A 23,050-nucleotide genomic window follows, 5' to 3' on the forward strand; every position below is an offset into this window, starting at 1 on the left:
GAGGAAGTACGGGAGACATCCTAGAGGTTGATGACATCATTTAAAGTACCTTCAAACTTCTGTGAGTGGCCAATCAAGAGCGTGCAATAAATTGCTTGTGTAGAAATGCTCTTAGACTGGGGGGGGGGGGGACCCATGTAGTTGGGGATAGGGGGGCTGAGTCTCAGCAAGGGGGCACAGGCCTCTGGGGAATTGTAAAGGGCCAGATTCTGACTCCAAGTAGGTTGGATTTGGCCTGAGGTTTTGCCCTAAAGAATCCAGCTCTGTTGAGGCTTTCTAGAAAGAACTACAATGTCATTCTTCCAAAATAAAAACGCCCTTCTTCTCTATTCTCCTTTCCAAAAAAGAGACTTGTCCTTTCCTCTGTGGGAGAGATGCATCCTGGGAAATTTTCGGGTCCCTAGCAAAGGGGTGACTAGCCATTTGCCAAGGAAGGGCTCCTGCAGCCCTGACACCTTTCCCCCTCCTTGCAGGTTGGTTGCAGCCAAGCTAGAACAGGCTGGCGAGGAAGAGTTTGACCACCTGGTGCCGCTCACCGCATCTCGGGCCATGGCCAGCCGGTTTTTCTACATGTGTTTGGGTATGTAGTTGTGGATCCAGAATATTTTCAGACCACCTTTCATCGGCGGATGTCAGGATGGGGGGTTTACATAAATGTAATCAAAATCCGGGGCAGTATAATAGGTTGAATACAGATGTAGGTGCGTCTGGAGCAGGAGGGATCCCCCCAAAGCGTGTTCAGAGGAGGGCAACCAGGATGATCAGGGGTCTGGAAACAAAGCCCTATGAAGAGAGACTGAAAGAACCGGGCATGTTTAGCCTGGAGAAGAGAAGATTGAGGGGAGACATGAGAGCACTCTTCAAAGACTTCAAAGGTTGTCACACAGAGGAGGGCCAGGATCTCTTCTTGATTCCCCCAGAGTGCAGGACACGGAATAAGGGGCTCAAGTTAAAGGAAGCCAGATTCCAGCTGGACATCAGGAAAAACTTCCTGACTGTTAGAGCAGTACGACAATGGAATCAGTTGCCTGGTGAGGTTGTGGGCTCTCCCACACTAGAGGCCTTCAAGAGGCAGCCGGACAACCATCTGTCAGGGATGCTTTAGGGTGGGTTCCTGCATGGAGCAGGGGGTTGGACTCGATGGCCTTGTAGGCCCCTTCCAACTCTGCTATTCTATGATTCTATGAAAGCAAGTAGGGACACCCTCCGAGAGCAGAGAAACTCATCCAGGAGCTGAGCCCATCCAACATTAAAGTACAACCATCCAGGGCAACAAAGACGCCCTGGGAAATTTGAACTGCCTGGGCCAACTGGTTTTGATCCCGTGCTGAAAACAAGCCAGGGTCTATGCTACCCACAACGCTATGGGAGGATGCTCCACAATGCAGAAAACTCCCATGCTGTCACGTAATGCGCAGCAACGGGACATGCAGAAGAACCTTCCCCAGTTGCTGGGGAACATGGGTGGGAGGGTGCTGTGGCACCATGTCCTGCTTTGTGGGTCCCTGGCCGACAGCTGGTTGGCCCCTGGGTGAACGGAGTGCTGGACTAGAGGGACCCTCAGTCTGATCCAGCCTCAGGGCCCTTCCGACGTTCTTAGGAAGATCTTGAGGGTTCAGGTAGGCGGACAGATGGGGAGGTGCTGCAGATACTTGGGTCCCAAGCCACCCCACGGCTTTAAAGGCAAGGGCTGGCTCTTTCAGTTGGCAGAATCCCTGAACGATTTCCTTCCCTTCTGCCAACAGTTCTTTCTGCAGCTCAATACCTGCGCCTGGAGCAAGCGGAGCCGTACGGAGCGATTGTCCTTAAACCCGGAGCCCGTTTCCACAGCAGCTAGCGGCCCCCCACGCCTGGCTCGGACAGACGGTCGTGGGCAGGGGAGAGGCCAACCGGTCCCAGCCTAGAGGGGAAGGCAGAGGCCGGCTCTCTCCCACAGGAGAGAACGTGGGACCCAGTTCTCCTGGGTGTGGGAAGAGAAGCATTACATTTCAACTGGTTTGTGGAGAAGAGGGATGCATTTGTAGAACCTGGTTGTTGTTGTTTTTTTAAAAAAAATCCTCATTTTCTAACTAAATAAAGTTGTGGTGGTTAGAAGAAACAAGACCCACTTGCCTTGCTGGTCAGTCGTCAGACACTTGGATGCCCGGTAATAATCTTCTGGGCTTCTGTCACCTGTTTCCCCAGCGTCTGGTCACCGGTGGCCAAAGATTTCAACTCGGGCCGCCTCTGCACCTGGAGCATGTGCTAGAATGCTTCCCTGGGCTTTTAAAGGGCCGGCCGGACCAGAACTGTGGTGGATGGTGGCAGTGGAGAGAGCAGAGCGCCTCTGGGCTTTTCGCAGTTTGGCTTCCACCTGGAGCTGTGGGAGATTGGAACGGGGCCCTTTTGCGTGTCGCTTTCCTAAAAGCTAGCGAGGGCTGGCTTGGCTCCTTTTACCCTCAAAAGCAAACTTTTGAGGGTTAAAGGAGGAAACTTTTCCTGTTGGGAGCTGCACTCCTGCCGAAGTAATGTTGTGAGGAGGGGGCTGCCTGCCAATCAAAAGCAACCCCCCCTGCTCTGTCTCCCCCTTCTGCCCAAGGGCTGAACTGATCGCTTGCAGAGAGGGCTTTGGAAGTTACCCCAACGGCTACTGGTTGCCCACCCTTGCGGTGGAAAAGGGGTCGGATTCAGGTCTATGCTGAATCTGTGGACTTTCCTGCCCCCTAAAAATGCTACAAAGAAAGGAGATCCTGCTGAATGGAACAAGATCTGGTGTGTGTGGGACACACACACACACCCAAAAAATTAAGCACGGACCTGTGAGCAGGTAGAGGCAGATCCTGAGTTCTGGGCCCACTCCACTCTTCCACTGGACAGGTGTGGGCAAGATGAGCAGAGCATTTTCCTATATGCCAGACATAGTGGGGAGCTCTGCTCCAGCCAGCAGGAAGCAGGTTTTTGTCCCCCTAATCAAAATCTGGTTTAGGGAGTCCCTACCACTTCCTGCCTAAGACAGGGTGGGCAACACCGGCTGTTTTTGCACACCCACACACCCTCAGGGCACAGCTGGATATGCTGAAATTCCAGCCACATCTGGCAGGGAGCCGTGAAGTGCCCACCCCGGCCTGTGACATATGCATTGCCTAAGGAATGCACCAAATGCCAGTGATAAACTCAGACCAGGGTGGGAGGGGGACCCTGCATGGACTGGCAAATGAGAACTCCTAGGAAAGGGGGGAATCGCTCTCTCCTCCTCTTGGCTACATCCAGTGGGGTCAAGCTGCAGGTGTAATGAAGCAGGGCCCCAAGGGTCTGGGGCTCACAGATGAATACGACCCTCAACGGCCGAAGGCAGCCTCTGCAGCGGCAAATGCATTCAGCCCGCGGCGCTTGGCGGGAGAGTGAATGGAAGCCTTCGCTTCCTCTCCCTGGGCACCTGGAGATGTCAACATTTTGACACCAGTAAGGGGTCCCTGCACCTCCACATTTTTATTTTACTTATTTAAAATAAATCTTAAAATAGTCCTGATGCCCGGGTGAGAAACTTTGGCCGCGCGGATTATCTCAGTTTTTTAAAAAGTGGGTTATAGGGGGAGGAAGCACGGGAGACATCCTAGAGGTTGATGACATCATCTAAAGTACCCTCAAACTTCTGTGAGTGGCCAATCAAGAGCATGCAATAAATTGCTTGTGTAGAAATGCTCTTGGGCACAGGCCTCTGGGCCAGATTCTGACTCCAAGTAGGTTGGATTTGGCCTGAGGTTCTGCCCACGAGAATCCAGCTCTGTTAAGGCTTTCTAGAAAGAACTACAATTTCATTCTTGACGGGCACAAAGAGTTCTAAGCTAAAAATATGTTGGGAGTCGGGGCCCTTCTGCTCTGACCACCCCTGGAACGTGTCCCCCCCCCCCGAAACGGTCCTGCACCCCTCTTGCGGACTTCTCCATTCGTCAGATCTCACAGGGCCTGTCTATCGCCATCCATGCACAACACACTTTTCAGGGAAACATGCTCAGATGCAACAGGTTGTTTTTTTATTCCAAGATACGCAATATACTTTATAGAGTCTTTTGTTCAAAAAAATACTTGAACCCAGAAGGGTAAAAATCTTAAATACAAAGTGTGTTGGGTGGGTGTAGAGTTAATGGATCGTTATTTCATCCCAGGGACCCCACTGAAAATCTACAAGAGTCACTTGCAAAAATAATCCCCTCCCAGTGGCCATTTCATGGACCACTCAACTATGGCAAACAAAGGTATAAACCACAGCCACCCCGTCCCCGCAAGACAGGAGGGGAGGCGCAGCAGCTCTGGGAACAGCTCCCAACCGGGCAAGGAAGGCAAAACCGGCGGAGGATTCAAACACAACCACCTCCTTTGGCAACAGCAGAAGGGAGACCAAAACTACCCCCCACAAACTCGGCGGGGAAACCGTAAAACGGAGCTGCGTGTAGACAACAAGAGAAAAATGGCTGGCGAGACATTTGGCAACCACACAGCATGTAAACGATCAACTTCTGCAAACAGATCTCAAGTTAGCGTACGTCCACGCCCCAGCCAAAGGGAACGGATCTTGGGATGATGAGTAGCGCAACAGAATTTTGACTCTTTGGCCTTGAGGTCAGAGATGAAGCCAGTTAACGCCGTGACTCACCCTCCTTTCCTCTTTTTGCTCAGCTTTGGGAAAGAGACAACGTCGAAAAACAAGCTTCCCGTGGCGGCAGCCAGAAGGGGCTGAACCGAAAAAGCCCCACCCTCCTCTTCCCGTAATGACCACGGGGCAGCGGGTTCATCAGATGTTTTTGCACTTGTGATAAAGAGCCCTGCATCTGATAATGTGATTCACCAAATGCACGTTTTGACTCTCTGTTCAGCCGGAAAGAAGGGAGGGGGGGAACCCTGCGTCGGCAACTAAACTGAGGCGCAGAGATATGGGTCAGGTGGAGTTGTGCTTCAGGGCACGACGCACGCCTGATCTTTCTATTGATCTCCCCTCCCGTTAGGTTTGCAACTGCCACAGTAAATATGGGAGTGATTTGGGGGCTGGGCACAGGCCAACATCAACTGTGTGGGCTGCTGTAGCAGGTGGGCCCGTTCGGGCTACATCTCTCCGCGTCTGGGATGTGGAAACGATCCCGTCGCAATGGGTGCTTGCTGGCGGGAAAGGGTTGTGAACCGAAAGCAAAAAGGCCGAGGATGGGTGAGCAGAGCGACAGAGACATGTTCTACGTCCCGCTAGCGCAGCCTTCCTCAACCTGGGGCGCTCCAGATGTGTTGGACTGCCACTCCCAGAATGCCCCAGCCAGGCTGGGGCATTCTGGGAGGTGCAGTCCAACACATCTGGAATGCTCCAGGTTGAGGAAGACTGCGCTAGCGGGACTGAGCGGTAGCTGCAGAACGACCCGTGAAAGGTTCAGGCGAAGGAGTTTCCCTCTTTCGTGGTGGAAGGTCGCATGAAGCAACGGGCGGCATAAAACAACAACAACCCACCTTCGCATACGCAACGGTTCTCCGAGAAAAAGGCACCCTTCCGAGGAACGGGCTTAACAACTCAACCAAGGAAGAAGGGGGAAAAAACTCACAACAAACCCGACCCGAGAGGACGCACGGGCACTACCGAGATCGAAATGACCGTTGGGTGGACAAGAACCGGGGCTCAGGAGCGAGCCGGAAGACGACCAACCGGCGAGAGGAGCACAAGGCTGAAGACGGCAGGCTGCTTTGGGTCAGGAGGAGGTCTGTCTCGAAAGAGAAGGACACGACGAATCCAGGCAGGGCTAGATGTTGGGCAGGGGGCCACGGCCTCCGCCGCTGAAGTCCGCGCTGACAGGGCGAAGTCGGCGGGGAGCGCAGGCCCGCCGTTGCCGCCTCACACGGAGCTGACGGCAGTGTTGACCAAGGCGCCGGCTTCCGGAGGGAGCGACAGGAGGGCCGTTTGGAACTCGGCCGGGCAGTGGGCCGACAGCCTGTGCAGGAGCGTCACCAGGGTGTTCCGGCTCTCTGTAGGCAAAAAACAAAGCCCTGTGAAGAGAGACTGAAAGAACTGGGCAGGTTTAGCCTGGAGAAGAGAAGATGGAGGAGAGACATGAGAGCACTCTTCAAAGACTTAAAAGGTTGTCACCCAGAGGAGAGCCAGGATCTCTTCTCGATCCTCCCAGAGTGCAGGACACGGAATAACGGGCTCAAGTTAAAGGAAGCCAGATTCCAGCTGGACATCAGGAAAAACTTCCTGACTGTTAGAGCAGTACAACGGTGGAATCAGTGACCTAGGGAGGTTGTGGGCTCTCCCACACTAGAGGCCTTCAAGAGGCAGCTGGACAACCATCTGTCAGGGATGCTTTAGGGTGGATTCCTGCATGGAGCAGGGGGTTGGACTCGATGGCCTTGTAGGCCCCTTCCAACTCTGCTATTCTATGATTCTATGAGACTGAGAGAACTGGGCATGTTCAGCCTGGAGAGAAGACTGAGGGGAGACATGATAGCACTCTTCAAGGAATTGAAAGGTTGTCACCCAGAGGAGAGCCAGGATCTCTTCTCGATCCTCCCAGAGTGCAGGACACGGAATAACGGGCTCAAGTTAAAGGAAGCCAGATTCCAGCTGGACATCAGGAAAAACTTCCTGACTGTTAGAGCAGTACGACGGTGGAATCAGTTACCTAGGGAGGTTGTGGGCTCTCCCACACTAGAGGCCTTCAAGAGGCAGCTGGACAACCATCTGTTAGGGATGCTTTAAGGTGGATTCCTGCATTGAGCAGGGGGTTGGACTCGATGGCCTTGTAGGCCCCTTCCAACTCTGCTATTCAATGATTCTATGAAAAGAAAGACTGAGGGGTTGGAGACGCAGCGAGAGGGTTCACCCCTCGTTTTCCCGCAACGACCAGACAGAGGCCCCCGGGTAGCTCAGAAGCGGGGGTGGGGGAATAGAGGGGGTCTAAAAATAGGGGTGAGGAAGGGTTCATGCTTCTTTACATTTTCTCTTTCCACTTGACCGACACAAGTGGAGATTAATAGGGGTTTGTCTCACTGATGGGCTAAGTGGGCAAGCTAGTCCAGCAGAGGCTGGTGGCTCCGGGGCCAGTGGGGCGGTAAATCCGCTCCGGGTTTCAGTCAGAACTCGAAAGCTCTCCAGGGTGCTGGTGGCTCCGGGGTCAGTGGGGTGCTAAATCCACTCCAGGTTTCAGTCAGAACTCGAAAGGAGCTCTCCAAGGTGCTGGTGGCTCCGGGGTCAGTGGGGTGCTAAATCCGCTCCGGGTTTCAGTCAGAACTCGAAAGGAGCTCTCCAAGGTGCTGGTGGCTCTGGGTCAGTGGGGTGCTAAATCCGCTCCGGGTTTCAGTCAGAACTCGAAAGGAGCTCTCCAAGGTGCTGGTGGCTCCGGGGTCAGTGGGGTGCTAAATCCGCTCCGGGTTTCAGTCAGAACTCGAAAGGAGCTCTCCAAGGTGCTGGTGGCTCCGGGGTCAGTGGGGCGCTAAATCCGCTCCGGGTTTCAGTCAGAACTCGAAAGGAGCTCTCCAAGGTGCTGGTGGCTCCGGGGTCAGTGGGGTGCTAAATCCGCTCCGGGTTTCAGTCAGAACTCGAAAGGAGCTCTCCAAGGTGCTGGTGGCTCCGGGGTCAGTGGGGCGCTAAATCCGCTCCGGGTTTCAGTCAGAACTCGAAAGGAGCTCTCCAAGGTGCTGGTGGCTCCGGGGTCAGTGGGGCGCTAAATCCGCTCCGGGTTTCAGTCAGAACTCGAAAGGAGCTCTCCAAGGTGCTGGTGGCTCCGGGGTCAGTGGGGTGCTAAATCCGCTCCGGGTTTCAGTCAGAACTCGAAAGGAGCTCTCCAAGGTGCTGGTGGCTCCGGGGTCAGTGGGGTGCTAAATCCGCTCCGGGTTTCAGTCAGAACTCGAAAGGAGCTCTCCAAGGTGCTGGTGGCTCCGGGGTCAGTGGGGCGCTAAATCCGCTCCGGGTTTCAGTCAGAACTCGAAAGGAGCTCTCCAAGGTGCTGGTGGCTCCGGGGTCAGTGGGGTGCTAAATCCGCTCCGGGTTTCAGTCAGAACTCGAAAGGAGCTCTCCAAGGTGCTGGTGGCTCCGGGGTCAGTGGGGTGCTAAATCCGCTCCGGGTTTCAGTCAGAACTCGAAAGGAGCTCTCCAAGGTGCTGGTGGCTCCGGGGTCAGTGGGGCGCTAAATCCGCTCCGGGTTTCAGTCAGAACTCGAAAGGACCTTGGAGAGCTCCTTTAGAGTTCTGACTGAAACCTGGAGCAGATTTACCGCCCCACTGACCCCGGAGCCACCAGCCTCCCCCGAGCTAAGCCTAATGGAAATAGCCACCCCTAGTTTGTCCCTGGCATTTGGGAAGCAGAAATAAAAGGACCCGGATATTTTCCATGGGGCTAACGGCCAGGGCTGCCCCCGATCTCTGCTGCCTCCCCCCGGTCTCCTTCCTCAACTCTCCTCACCCCACGCCTAGGATCCTCCAAGGCCCTTTCTCCGTACCCTCCGAGAGAAACGTCTCCCTGAACCACCGTCCCATCGTCCTCTCATCCTTCCCGCAGCCCAAGGCAGAGACCGAGTCACACGTGGCAGCATGGAGGGTCCTTCCTCCACAGAGCCACAGGACGACAAAGCAAGCAGGCTGTAAATCGCCGGCACGCTTCTAAACACTTCGGTGTTTTTAGGCCGGGCTCCAAAGATGGACCAGAGGAGGAAAGCAGACCGGGAAGCTGAGCAGCACGGGGTCTTCAGCGGCACACCTGAGGCACGTACCTGCGGGGAGATGCTTGCTGTCCAAGACGGAGCTGCTGACCCGTACGATTTCCCCGACCTGCTGCGACAGCTGAAAAAAGAAAAGAGCCGTTTCCTCGCTGTTCCGATGGGAATCCTCTTTGCAAGGGGGGGAAAAGAATTAAAATGCCCAGCTGTCTGATCCCTTTGGCGTCAATTTCCCGGCCTGCCGTATTTGAGTTTGGTCCAAATGCAGAGAGCAGAGCTGTTTTCAGCAGATTGTGGAGAGTAACAACCATGACCAGTATCCGAGGCAGTAAGCCTGTGTGCACCAGTTGCTGGGGAACATGGGTGGGAGGGTGCTGTTGCACCACGGCCTGCTTGCGGTTGGCCACTGTGTGAACAGAGTGCTGGACTAGATGGACCCTTGGTCTGATCCAGCGTCAGGGCACTTCTGATGTTCTCCCATGCTCATGAGGACAAGGGGCTTGGACTGGGCACCCATCAAACTGCCTCTGTGTGTGTGTGTGTGTGTGTGTGTGTGCGTGTAACGCTGCACAATTCTGGGACCCTGCAGCAAAACCAAAAACACTCGAGAAGGCAGAAGGAATGGAGCATCTTTCATGGTGCTGAGTGCGTTCAGAACCAAAGAGCAGTCTTGGTGGCTGATAGTCCATCTAGACCAGCATCCTGTTTTTGATGAGCAATCCCGGGGGATAATGGGAGGTGTAATCCAACACAACATCATCATTGCTTTTATATCCCGCCTTTTTTCCTGCAAGGAACCCAAGGCGGTGTACATAATCCTCCTCCTCTCCATTTTATCCTCACCACAACAACCCTGTGAGGTAGGCTGGGCTGAGAGCCTGGGACTGGCCTAAAGTCACCCAGTGGTTTCCATGGCCGAGTGGGGACTAGAACTCGCATCTCCCGACTCCCAGTCCAACACTTTAGCCGCTATACCACGCACTACCCCACTTTAACCACTACCCCACACCAGAGTTGTTCTGTTCATTTCTCTCTTCATATATTCGATATATATTTTTGCCAATCTCTCTTAAAGTTATCTTTTCGTTTTATTCCTCTTTGTAACTGTAATTTCTGTTACAGGCCTATAGGACGCTCTGGGACTCCTGAAAAGAAGTAATGTTAGAAAATAACTATAAACATAATAAGGGAAGAGATAAACAGAAGTGATAGAACATCCCAGGAAAAGAAATGGGACAATTTATGAGAAATGTACCAGGCCGGGGGCAGGGGGGAGGTGGGGAGACAGACGGACAGACGGGATAAAAGATGAAACCTGAAATGAAAAGTAATTATGTTTATAACTTTGGGTGGCAAAAAAGGTTACTGTATAATTAACATATATTTATTTATGAACATTTGTTTATATGTATATACTGGAAAAATAAATAAAATTATTATAACTATTATTAAATAGGGACCTTCGGCTATTGGGCGGTATAAAAATGGAAATAATAATAATAATAATAATAATAATAATAATAATAATAATAATAATCCCCCCACCACCAAAAAAAACCACGCACTACACTACACATCCAGAGTGCGTCAGGCTGGGGGAGGTTGGGATTAGAGCAGCCTTCCTCAACCTGGGGCGCTCGAGATGTGTTGGACTACAACTCCCAGAATGCCCCAGCCAGGCTGGGGCATTCTGGGAGATGCAGTCCAACACATCTCGAGCGCCCCAGGTTGAGGAAGGCTGGATTCGATGGAGAAAGACCCTGGTCCACTAGGAGGCAGCTTCCAATGTTTCTTTCCCGGCCAACGGATGCCGGTCCCTGTAGTCCCCCACCCACCCATGGGACTGTCCCTGCGTAGGCTGGAGGTATGGGACCTTCTGGAGCTCCTGCCCGGCCCAGTTCGGAACCTCTTGCTTTTCTGTTTTGGTGCGGGGAGAAATCTCGGCACCCTGCAAGGAACAGAGACCTTACCTGCTGTGGATTGCGTTCGTACACAAAGCTGAAGCAACGGAACACCGTTTTGTATTCCTCGAAGTCCTCCTTGAGCGGGAGGGCGTGCAGCAAGACGGGGAGAATCTGTGGAGAGGGAGAGAAGACAGAGAGCAGGTTAGGGAGCGGCTGGATGCCCTGTCGGACTGACGCTCTCTGGTCTTTTAAGGCAGCCTTGCGAGAAAAGCAAGCGGGATTCAGACCGGCAGGCCTCTGAACGCCCCAACCATGAGGCCCCGAGGGTCCCAACGCAGCCCAGTGGATCCAGCCAGCCGCTTGCCCCAAAGGGCTGGCAATGGTCGAAGTCAACACATCCAGCAGGCACCATGTCCGGGAAGGACGGCACTAACAAGGGCAGGGTGAATTAAATGAATCCAAAATGCCCCACCTGCCCCAACGCTTGGCCCACAGTTGCTTGCTCAAAAGGAGCTGAAGTTTAGAGGTGGAGCACTTGCTGGCATACAGAAGGCATCAGGTTCAGTCCCTGGTGTAGAATCCTAGAATAGCAGAGTTGGAAGGGGCCTATAAGGCCATCCAGTCCAACCCCCTGCTCAATGCAGGAATCCACCCTAAAGCATCCCTGACAAATGGTTGTCCAACTGCCTCTTGAATGCCTCTAGGGTGGGAGAGCCCACCACCTCCCTAGGTAACTGATTCCATTGTCGTACTGCTCTAACAGTCAGGCAGTTTTTCCTGATGTCCAGCCGGAATCTGGCTTCCTTTAACTTGAGCCCGTTATTCTGTGTCCTGCACTCTGGGAGGATCGAGAAGAGATCCTGGCCCTCCTCTGTGTGACAACCTTTCAAGTATTTGAAGAGTGCTCTCATGTCTCCCCTCCATCTTCTCTCCACGTAGGGCGAGGAAAGAATCCTGCCCGGTACCCGCTGCCAGGCGGTGCCAACACAACTGGGCCAGATGTCCCAAAGGCCTGGCTCAGTAGGAGGCAGGCTTCCTATGACCCTAGAAGTAGCTCATGTGGAATAGAAAACCTACATGGTGTAGGGACCCCCCAACCCCCAATTCTGAGTATAAATTGAAGGAAAAATGATTTACGACTCGGCAGAAAAAGAGCAGAGTATGTTTTGGGCATACAGAAGGGTTGCAAGTTCAATCCTCAGTTCAAAGGTCATGTCAGGGAGGGGGACAGACAGTCGCTGGGAGGTTCAGGTCAACCATATGTGCCTTCCCAGTCCTTAAGATCAGAGCAGACAGCAGCGTCCACATAAAAGAGTGGTTTGTTTTGGTTTTAGGGAGTTTCATATTTAAGAACATCAGAAGTGCCCTGATGCTGGATCAGACCAAGGGTCCATCTAGTCCAGCACTCTGTTCACACAGGGGCCAACCAGCCATCGGCCAGGGATGAACAAGCAGGATATGGTGCAACAGCACCCTCCCGCCCATGTTCCCCAGCAACTGGGGCACACAGGCTTACAGCCTCGAATACTGGAGATAGCACACAACCCTCAGGGCTAGTAGCCATGGATAGCCCTTGCCTCCAGGAATTTATCGAACTCCCTTTTTAAAGCCATCCAGATTGGTGGCCATCACCACATCTTGTGGTAGTGAGTTCCATAATTTAACTAGGCGCTGTGCGAAGAAGCGCTTCCTTTCATCCGTCCTGAATGTCCCACCATGGGGATTTGGGGTTTTTTATTTGGAAAAGAAAAGATCTCGTTTTGCGTCCCCTGTGCCTTGATAAACAAGAGCGCCCAGTCATTTTTCCAAATCAGCGAACCCACAACGCAAGAGAGTCGGGCTCCAAGGAATGGGAGCGAAGCGAAGCTCGCCGATCCCACCCACGGCCGTCCCCGCCTGTGCAGCACCTCGGCTGGACTCGCACTCGGCTCTCACCTGCCCGATGGGCACCCCGTCGGGATTGGCCATCACCATCCGGGCGACGGCTCCACAGACGTTATCGGCCACCCGGTTGTTTCGCTCTTGGGAGATGATGCTGGACAACAGCCCCAGCAGCTTGGGGTAATGTCTGCACCGGACGGAAAGGGGGGGGGCGGAAGTTAAGGGAAAAATAGGGAGGACCAGGCTGGGGACTGAGAACTGCCCTCTAGCCGCCCCTGCGGCTGGAGAGCAGGCAACGGACTCTCGGAGAACGCGTGAAACGGACGTCACGACATAAATAGACGTTGGCAAATTTACTTGATGTCCATAAAATTAACAAGCAGCCTTCCCCAACCGGGCATCCTCCAGGCGGGCTGGAACTACAACTCCCATCAGCCCCCTGGGGGCTGATGGGAGTTGTAGTTCCAGCCCGCCTGGAGGATGCCCTTGTTTGCCGAATTCCACCCCAAAATTAAAACTCTTGCGGCCGGAACTCTCCAAACTTAGGAGAGGCATTTCCGACGTTTCGGAATGGGAGAAGAACGAGACAAAAGAATTGATAACGAATTTGTGAACAGCAGCAAGGTTAATGATATCTAGGAAGTGGAAGGGGATTTCCCCCCTCCTCCTCCTCCTCCCTCCCAATCCCCTTTCCTTTTGTGTCATGTCCTTTAAATTGTAAGCCTGTGGGCAGGGACTGTCAAGAAATATTTTTGTAAGCCGCCGTGAGAGCCTTTTTTGGCTGAAGGGCGGCATAAAAATGCTTAAATAAATAAATAATCATTTAGAAGATTGGTATAAAGAGACATGGGATATTGCTATTAATGACAAATTAACATGTAATATAAAAGTTAGACGAGGAATGATAAAAACGAATGATTTTGAGGGAATATGGAAACAGTTCCTAGAATTTGTCTTTTCTAAGGGGAGTGGGAAACCGCCAGCAGAAGAAACTATGAGATTCTGGAAACAGGAATAAGATCCCGAGGTGGGGAGTGCACTTTTATGTTAAGTATGATTATGTTAATAGATTAAGCTAGAATATATGATATTAAGGTTATTCAACATTTATGTATTATGTCGTTTTTCTTTTAATTGTATTGATGTATGTTTAAGTATTTTAAAATAAAAATATTTTTTTTAAAAAAAAGGAACGGGAGAAGAACAAAACGTTAAAAAAAAGCCAGGAAATCTCCCAACGATCAGGAAGGTGCCGTAGCCATTTGGGTAGCCCTGCAGGGCTGGGTTTGGCCCACAAGCCTGAGGACTTACACCCCTGATTTCGACCATCACCCTACGTTCGGTCCCCCGCCCTACGTCCCCAACAAGACCCCCAGACCCAGGCAAATCCAAACAGCCCCCCTGTGCCAGGATTTGGGGAGGCAGCGAGCAGCACCGCCCCCATTTCTTGCCCTGGCCCCCCCACTGTAGGGAAGGATACTCGTACAGGGCTTCCCCGCTCTGCTCCGCCAGCACGCCCAGCCCGAAGATGGCGTTGCTGCGCACTTCCTTGTCGGCGTCGCGGGCCGCCTCTGTCAGCTGCGGCAGCAGGCGCGGGATGAAGGAAATGGCAGCCTGGCCCAGACCCTGGATCGCCTCGGCCACCGTGCCCACCGCAAAGGACTTGTCAGAGCAGCTGCAGGCGGGTTTCTGCGGAGAGGCGCAGCCGCGGGAACGGGACGGAAAAGGGAAGGAGGAAAGGTACGTGAAGGAGGCAGGCGAGGAAGAGAGGGAGGCCGCCGCAGCTCACCAGAACTGAAGGGGAGCCATGCTGCACCGGGCCGAGGGTCCATCCAAGCCAGCCTTCTGTTCACACAGTGGCCGGCCAGCGGCCCACGGGAAACCCGCAGGGCAGGAGCACAGCACCCCCCTCCTGCCCATGTCCCCCAGCAACCGGTGTACGTCGGCACGCTGCCTCTGATATTGGAGGGAGCCCAGAGCCATCAGGACGAGGAGCCTTTGACGACCTTCGTCTCCGGGGGAAGACAGATAATAAAGACACACACACACCAGGCCTCGGTCTGGGCGACGGAGAAGGCAACAAGCCCAGAATGCCACCCAAACAAAATTCTTGGTGAACTCCTAGGACAAGGGGCGTTGAATTACGTCTAGGCCAGTCTCCTCCACCCGGGGCGCCCTCCGGGGGCATTTGGACTTGGGTGTTGGAGTCCAAACGCCCCCGGAGGGCGGCCCGGGTGGAGGAGGCTGCTATAGTGTGATGCCACAGCCTGGCCTTCATTCCGTAAGCTCATGAATCCGAGTTCTTTTCTCAACTCCGGCTTGCCTCCCGGAGTTACGGAGGGCGATCAAAATGCAGCTATCTCCAGAGAAACGCTGAAGCGGCTGGGTGGCGTTCAAATATTTAGATGAAGGAAAAAAGGAGAAAAAGCAAGAGGGAATCTACACGTCATACTGAAGGCGTTTGCATGCGCCCCCAGTACGCCCCCAAAACGACGGTGTAGATTCCTGCCTACCTGCAGCCCAGAAGAGACGGAGGAGGCGGCGGCTGGGGAATCCGGCCGCGTCCTTGCCGCCGCCTCCTCTTCCGTCTCTTCTGGGCTGCAGGTAGGCAGGAATCTACACCATCGTTTTGGGGGCGTACTGGGGGCGCATGCAAACGCCTTCAGTACGACGTGTAGATTCCCTCCAACACTCTCTGGTATGAAAAGAGAGACTGGCTGTGGCGCTGTGTGGGATAAAGAGTCTTTTATGGAATGGTCCAAAATTTAAAAAAAATATTTAAAAGGTTCAAAAAAGCTCGACGTTGCAGATGCCAAGATCCTTCACCGGGAGCAAACATTGGTGTTCTTTGAGGCTCCACAGAAAGAGTATCAACGTTTGCTCCCGGTGAAGGATCTTGAAACGTCGAGCTTTTTTGAACCTTTTAAATAAAAATTTTAAGTTTTGGACAATACCGTAAAAGACTCTTCATCCCACACAGTGCCAGAAAAAGTCACTGTTCAAATATTTAGGCCCAACAGCCGCCCCCCGCCCCCCCCAGACCTGAAGGGGTTTCAGGAAGCCCCCTGCTGAAGAAGCAGAGAGCCTCGAAAAGGGGGTCACGGAGGAGTTCGGGGCAGAGGTGGGCGGAATAGAAATGAAGACGGGCGAGAGGTTAGTCAAGGGCAAGGAGGGCTTTTGGGGTGCCTTATGGGAGGACGGGGAGCCACAAGGAGCCACGGAGAGGGAGGGGTAAGGGCGCAGGAGGGCCGCCCCCCCTCCCCTCTGCCGCAGGACTCACCATCTTGTTGAGGAACAGGGGCAAGAAACCGGCAAAGTAGGGGGCGAAGGCTTCCCCACCGGCGACTTTGGCAAGCGTAGGGATCACCTCCCCGGCGAACTCGATCAGCATCAGGTCATACTCCGCCTGGAGGAGGAGGAAGAGGGAAGAAGTCAGGGACGGAGGGGGGTGGATGAGAAGAGGAAAAAGCCGTTCTCTCTCTCTCCCCCCCACCCACAATTCCTCTCTTCCACCAAACAAAGGCCTCGCCTGGAGGAAGCAGAGACACCTTCCGCGCTCCGCAACCTCTCCTTGCTCACAGTCTCCAACGGGCCTTACTCTCAAGTAGAGGGACCGCAGCCCTAACCCCCCACATACACACACTCCTCTTGAAGGGGGCCCTGCTGGATCAGAAGCAAGGCATGCTGGGAGCCCCTGGTCGGGTGTGTTACAGAGGACAGATTAGGGTTAACTTTATTTTTATTTATTCAGACGTTTATATCCCGCCTTTTTTCCACCTTAAGGAACCCATAATCCTCTCCCTTCTATCCTCACCACAACAACCCTGTGAGGTAGGCTGGGCTGAGAGCCTGTGACCGACCCAAAGTCACCCAGTGAGCTTCCGTGGCCAAGTGGGGGCTAGAACTCGGATCTCCTGACTCCGACACTCTAGCCACACAGGCTCCACACAACCTGTCCAAGCAGCCCCGGAGAGCCTTGGCTTTTTATAGCCGTCAAAACCACACACCGCTATTCTCTTGCTACTGCTGGCCTGCATTTTCACGGCTTGCTTTTGCTCCGGGGGCTTTTCGGCATTTATTTTCGCTACGCAGTGTAACCGGAAGCTGCCCTGGAGACTTTTATAGCGCGAAGGACATAAGACTTAAGGAATGAACTGGTGTGCCTCATTGAAAACCACATTTTTATCATAAAATCATAGAATAGCAGTGTTGGAAGGGGCCTACAAGGCCATCGAGTCCAACCCCCTGCTCAATGCAGGAATCCACCCTAAAGCATCCCTGACAGATGCTTGTCCAGCTGCCTCTTGAATGCCTCTAGTGTGGGAGAGCCCACAACCTCCCTAGGTCACTGGTTCCATTGCCGTACTGCTCTAACAGTCAGGAATGCCAGATACCCAACATACAAACGCAGAACCCTTCCCCAATCCTGGCTGCCCATCACGTGCTTGAGGGCCCCCAATTCCCAGAGGAAAGCCTGGTTGGAGTTTGAGGCTGCCACCTCCCCCGGCTCACCTCCTCTTCGTCCTCATCCTCTTCGTCCTCATCCACGTCAATGTCCTGGCAGGCCGTCTGAAAAGGGGACATGGCAGATTATTTTTAAGGCAACAAAGGGTTGTGTGGCGATACCCACCTTCCTGTCCCTTAGGTATGTCTGGGGTTTGCATGTCTAGCGACTGCGGAATGTTTGACTGAGCGGGTGTGGCTGATGATGTTTTAGTTTGAGGTTTGGTTTTAGTTTGAGAGTTTTAGTCTGGCTTGTGCTTCGTGAGAGTGTTTGGTGTGAGGAGTAAGAAGAGATAGGATTTTAAGGGACTTGGGATGGTTGTTTTAAATATAAAAATATGCAGGTTTGATCTAAATTGAAATACTGTATTTCTTCGATTGTAAGACGCCATCGATTGTAAGACGCACACTAATTTCAGTACCACCAACAGGAAAAAAAACCCTAAGACACACCTGCGATTCTGAGACGCACCCCGTTTTTAGAGATGTTTATATGGGGGAAAAAGGTGCGTTCTAGAATTGAAGAAATACACTACTAAAGATTTGTCAATAAACTTTCCTTTGTGTTCTGTTACCACAAACCACACGTCAGCTCGGAGTTACTAGCTGTTATATTACACACTGTAAAAACATCTAACAATACACTTGCAGTTCTGTACCTCAAGAATAGAACCTATTTCCCAAAACCCTTTACCTCGATCCCTCACATATAAGGGAGAGGTTGTGTTGTTTTTACCCTTTCCTCAGGCCTTTCAGGAGGTGGCGCTTGGCTTGAGCAGGGTGTGCGAGGCAAGGCCTTCTGGGTGAGGTTGGTGCCGTTGCAGCTTGTACTTGTCAAAACGAACCTCCAGGTTATGGGAGCAGTTGTTCAGACCCCGCACGTCCCCAATTGCACTGCCCAGACTTGGAATTTATGTATCATACACACAGATGGGTGTGTGTGTGTGTGTGTGTGTGATAGCCCCAGGGAGAGGTTTCATCTCTCTAATGAATGTAATGTGCCAAGGGTTAAAGATGGCTTCTCTGCCAAAGGTTGGCTACAAATGGCTACATGCCAAATTTGCATTCCTTAATGGTGGACATCAAACAAACGGAAAAACTTTCAACCAATAGAGCACTGAATGTAACCTATGACTCGTTGAGATTGTGCACCTTAATTTGAAAACTGAATGTAACTTAACTGGCTAATCCAGAACTGACCAATGGAAGGGTTAGAAAGAGACTAACACCCTCTTGTAGTCAGGGCCTATATATATATATACTGTGAGATTCCTTTGTTCTGGGTGCCTCCATCTTGCGGAACCGGAGAGCACCCCCATACTGCAGTATCGGAAGTAAATGGATTAAGTGTATTCTCCAGCCTCGTGTGTTTGATTGGCTACTAACGCGCCGGGGAAGCGGGCCTTTAAATCCCTGGTTGAGGGACAATATGTGTGTGTGCATGCTCCTTTTATTTCCAGTAGTCAGTGCTGACAATACTGGGTCAGATGGACCAAGGGTGTGACTGTATAAGGCACCTTCTTCTGTCCCCATATTCCTGTACTGCCGCCGCCGCCGCGTCGCCCCCAACACAGAACACTCACCTTTTTCTCCAGCACCTCCCGGATCACCTGGCACAGCTCGGCCAGCCGCCCGGGTTCGCGCAGGGCCTCCCGTTGGCAGGACTTCACCACCTTTTCCAGCATTTCCAAAATAGCCATCACCACCTGCCGCTCTTTGTCCTCTCGGATCCCTTTGATGTAAACCGGCAGCACCAGGGACAGAAGCTTCCGGAAACCTGGAGGGAGGAAGGGAGGGAGGGAGGGGTCAAACGGTCCCGTTTCCAAAAGAGCCAGGACATCCGAAGAGCCAGAGAGCCAGGGACCGTCTCGTCCGGCACCCTGTTCGCACAGTGGCCGACCAGTGCTCACAGGAAGAGCGCAGCAGTTTGCTGTCCCCAGGAAGTGGTATACAGATAACGGGGGAGGAATGCGGCCACCAGATCTAGTAGCCTTCTCCTTCAGGAATGGGCCTAATTTCAAGCCATCCACGTTGGCGGCCATCACCGCGACTTTTGGAAATGAATCCCCGAGTTTAAACCCCGTCTTCTGTACAGCAGGGCCCCGCTGGTTTTTGGGGGGAGCTCTTCGCGGAAGGAAAGAGTCCACCATCCTCACCCACCGGAGCCTCCCCTGCAAAATGGCTAGCACACTGTTTCCTCTCTAAGCGGCCCGCTTCAGATCGGGTCCCGTCCACCCCCGTCCCTACCCAGCCCCCCACCCCACTCACTCACCGGCAATGTGGGGCTCGGACGGGTCGTGATCACAAAGCCGGCTAAGCGAGACGCAGAACTGGCCCAGAGCCTCAAAAGCAGATTTGCGCACGCTGATGTGGGGGCACTGGAACGGAAGTGGCACGTCAGGGGGCCGTTTTCGTTGAGCCCCAAACCTTCACCCCTGCCCCGCGCTGTCATGATTGGATCCAGACGCCATCCCTAACGGGTGTTTGTGGGGCTTCCTCTTCCCAGAGGGAGGCGGACCTCTTCTGATCCGGCTCAGCCGGGCCTTTATTTTCCCCTCCCAATTCACCCCTGATTCATGCTGCAATTCCTCCTGCTTTAGTGTCGCGCTAAGGCAGACACCTTTTAAAGCAGGGGTGAGGAACCTCTTTCAGCCCAACCCCAAGGTCTCGGGGGCCGCATTCTAGCAGTGGCCGTGGCCAAGGCAAATGGGACGGAACCAAACCCCCAAAAAACGCCAGCTCTTCTTGCCAGTACTTGAGCGTCAGGAGAGGCATTTCAACCTTTCGAAACAGGGGAAAAAGGGGGACGGAAAGCCTGATTTGGACCCTGGGGTTGAGGTTCTGCATCTCTGTTTTAAAGCTCCCCCCCACTGGATTAATACAAAGTTTCCCTCGCTTATATCCTGTTGGTGGCTCCGGGGTCAGTGGGGCGGTGAATCCGTTCCGGGTTTCTGTCAGAACTCTAAAGGAGCTCTCCAAGGTGCCGTTGGCTCCAGGGTCAGTGGGGCGGTGAATCCGCTCCGGATTCTGACTGATACCTGGAGCGGATTCACCACCCCACTGACCCCAGAGCCACCGGCCTCCACTGCCACATCCTCCACAACTTCTCACGGCTCTTTTCAGGCCCCACGCAGTGACGTTCCCAACTCCACCACGTTTCTCTCCCCTCTCCAGTGTCCCCGCCCCCACCCCGGCCTCCTGCGCCTCCCACCGTGAGATTTGGGCCGGGCTCCTTTCGGTGCAGCATTACCTCCAACAGCTTGCAGATTTCATGGAAGCTGGTCTCCATGTACGGCAGGAAGGACACGCTGAGTTGGGCAGGAAAAGGGGGTTACAGTTTACCTCTACTCACTAGGACCAAATCCTTACACCCCCCCGCCTTTCTGTGTCTAGAGCCCTTCTCTTTTCGCCATTTCCGGAGGTAAAGGGGCAGAAGTCCCCAAACCACCCCAAAGAGACTGCAGCACTCCCTTTAAGTAGCGGGACCCAAACGGCACCGTGTCCCATATATTCAGGAAAAGGATGTCCAGTATTTACGCCGGCTTCCCTCTTTTCTCCGCCCGCCCTTCGACAGAGCTGCAGATTTACAAGGCCCGTCTGAAATTCCTGAGACGGGCCTACGCGTTCCCAGACCCTCCAGCCCCGAACTCCACAGCCTTAACTCCCTCAGTAGTTCCCAAACTAGCTCACCAAAAAAAGCCCACCCCAGAACGTGGCTGGCGCGCAAACCCACAAGACGCACATCATTACCTGGCGGCCGCGGCAATCTCTCCCAGCGCCATACAGGCGTCTTCTTTTTCATCCATGAACGTGTTTGTCACACTCAACCTGCGGAGAATGGGGAAAGGGGTGTGTGTGTTGGCACCTGTTGCCACCCGGACTCGCTCGCAAGAAGAGCCCTGGTGCAGGATTAGAGCAAGGGTCCACCCAGTCCAGCACTCTGTTCACACAGGGGCCAAGCAGCGGTTGACTGGAAACCGGCCGGCAGGACACGGTGCAACAGCACCCTCCCACCCAGGCTCCCCAGCAACTAGTGTACAGACAGGCCCACTGCCTCTGATACTGGAGGTAGCACATAGCCATGAGGACTAGTAGCCTTTCATGGCCATCTCCTCCACGAATTTGTCGAATCTCTTTTTAAGGCCACTCAAATTGGTGGCTGTTACTACATCTTGTGGCAGTGAGTTCCACAGCTGAACTAACCGCAGTGTGAAGAAGTCCTCCCTTTAATCTGTCCTGGATCTCCCACCAATCAGCTTCCTTGGATGATCCCAGGTATTAATGTTAGGGGAGAAGGAGAAAAAAAATGTCTCCCTGTTTACTTTCTCCACACCATGCAGAATTTTCTACATCTGTCACGCAGCACGACAATGGAACCAGTTCCCTAGGGAGGTTGTGGGCTCTCCCACACTAGAGGCCTTCAAGAGGCAGCTGGACAACCGTCTGTCAGGGGTGCTTTAAGGTGGATTCCTGCATCGAGCAGGGGGATGGACTGGATGGTCTTAGAGGCCCCATCCTACTATTCTAGGATTCTTAATACCCTTTTCTCTAAGCTAAAAAGCCCCAGGCGTTTTATAACCTTTCTTCATAAGGGAGCTGCTCCATTCCCTTGATCATTAATATTATTTGCAATATTCATCCAACATCCCCTTTTGCGATTCCTATCATCTGCTTGCATTTCTTGAGCTACACATCTGTTTCCTGAAGGAAGCCTTCTTTTCTGGAATAGCTCCCTCAACACCACTCATTAACTCTGCTGATGACAATGGGATCTAAGACCCAAGCCCAAATCCAAAACCTAAGGCATTCTCCGCAGCCTAGCTCACACTGAGGGGCTGTACCCCTTTGGATTGCAGGTGGTGGTGGGACTCACACGACGGTATGCTCCTCCATACAAAAAAGTAAACAAATAAAAATCCTAGCATGGAGACAACTAGCTTGTCAGGGAAAAGGTTCTACCCTAGCCTTCTCCCTGACCTGCTATTTTTCTATAGGCAGGGATATAAAATTTGGTGCGGAAAAGCACATGGTCATTCACTTTTATGTGAGAGTCCAACCATAAGTTGATTAACTCTGAGAACTGAGGCAAGGTCTGACAGCATCTCCAGGCAATTTAATCCCTTGCTGATAACTTTTTAATTTAAATCCATCGACCTGTACCAATTCATTCTCCTCCCACCTGCCCAGTTCTTACTACATCGGTGTCTAGAGGTACTAACGTCTATCTAGAGATGATTTCATTTTGAAAAAAAAATACCCAACTGGCATTTAAAAACAACAAGTGACACAACAAGTTTCTAGTCCATATGGATGCCAAGAAAGGTTTCTAAAGATGACGCAGGGTACAGGCTCAGAAACAGGGATGGGGTACGATATAACTGGGAGTGCTATTTTTTAAATTCGGTTCTGTGCCTCTTTGTCTGGAGTCTCTCTTCGAAGAAGCTACATGCTCCCGGAACGAAAATTCCCCAACAAAACCTCCCAGAAACGAGATACTTACCCCGTGAGGTCCAAGTCCTCATCATCCTCATCATCGGTGAAGGTCTCGTCTCCTTCCACCTCGGCCTCCTCTTCCTCGTCGTCAAACAGCAGGAAAGAATTTCCAGTCCCGAAGTGAGGCTGGGCAAAGCAAGTGCCGGACGCAGGAAGAGGCAGGTGAAAAAAGAAACCAGTTAGCAGAGAGCAGTCAATTTGTTTGCTGGGGCACTGACTCCAGACCCCTGGCGCGGAGTTGCTTTTAGAACAAGGGGTGTGTGTGTGTCTGTTAGTCAAAGACAGTTTACATGATTTAACTCCAACGTCCCCAACCTCGTGTCCTCAAGGTGGGTTGGACTGCAAGTCCCATCATTCTCGGCTGGGAATGATGGAGCTTGCAGTCCAACCCACCTGGTTGGGGAAGCCTGGGGCAACCAAATGGCATTTTAGCTACCTAGTTAAACTTATCACCGAAACCTCGGTAACGGCCCTGTTTCAAATATCGACGGACTAAAGAATAAGTCATGCTAATTTAGCAAGAGCTACGCATAATGGTTAGACCAGAAGGCTCTGGCTGAAGTATTTCCTTTCGTTCCCCATTACAATAGAAAACTTGAACCA

The 23,050-nt window shown here is 52.8% G+C and overlaps 1 protein-coding gene across 1 annotated transcript in view; it reads right to left on the reverse strand.

The window, feature by feature from the left end:
• Positions 1-5,289: 5,289 nt before the first annotated feature.
• The window catches only part of IPO4 (importin 4), a 39,466-nt gene continuing 21,705 nt past the window's right edge, over positions 5,290-23,050 (reverse strand). The window contains exons 19-30 of the mRNA XM_063136511.1: positions 22,455-22,573; positions 20,705-20,782; positions 20,205-20,262; positions 19,227-19,332; positions 18,538-18,731; positions 16,964-17,020; positions 15,732-15,857; positions 13,932-14,140; positions 12,506-12,638; positions 10,637-10,741; positions 8,721-8,790; positions 5,290-5,979 (exon numbers count right to left, since the gene is read on the reverse strand). Of these exons, the coding sequence (XP_062992581.1) occupies positions 5,849-5,979; positions 8,721-8,790; positions 10,637-10,741; positions 12,506-12,638; positions 13,932-14,140; positions 15,732-15,857; positions 16,964-17,020; positions 18,538-18,731; positions 19,227-19,332; positions 20,205-20,262; positions 20,705-20,782; positions 22,455-22,573 (1,386 nt within the window). The 3' untranslated portion in view covers positions 5,290-5,848. The remainder of the gene's footprint in view (positions 5,980-8,720; positions 8,791-10,636; positions 10,742-12,505; positions 12,639-13,931; positions 14,141-15,731; positions 15,858-16,963; positions 17,021-18,537; positions 18,732-19,226; positions 19,333-20,204; positions 20,263-20,704; positions 20,783-22,454; positions 22,574-23,050) is intronic.

This window comes from Elgaria multicarinata, chromosome 11, assembly GCF_023053635.1.
Source record: "Elgaria multicarinata webbii isolate HBS135686 ecotype San Diego chromosome 11, rElgMul1.1.pri, whole genome shotgun sequence".
NCBI classification, from domain to species: domain Eukaryota; kingdom Metazoa; phylum Chordata; class Lepidosauria; order Squamata; family Anguidae; genus Elgaria; species Elgaria multicarinata.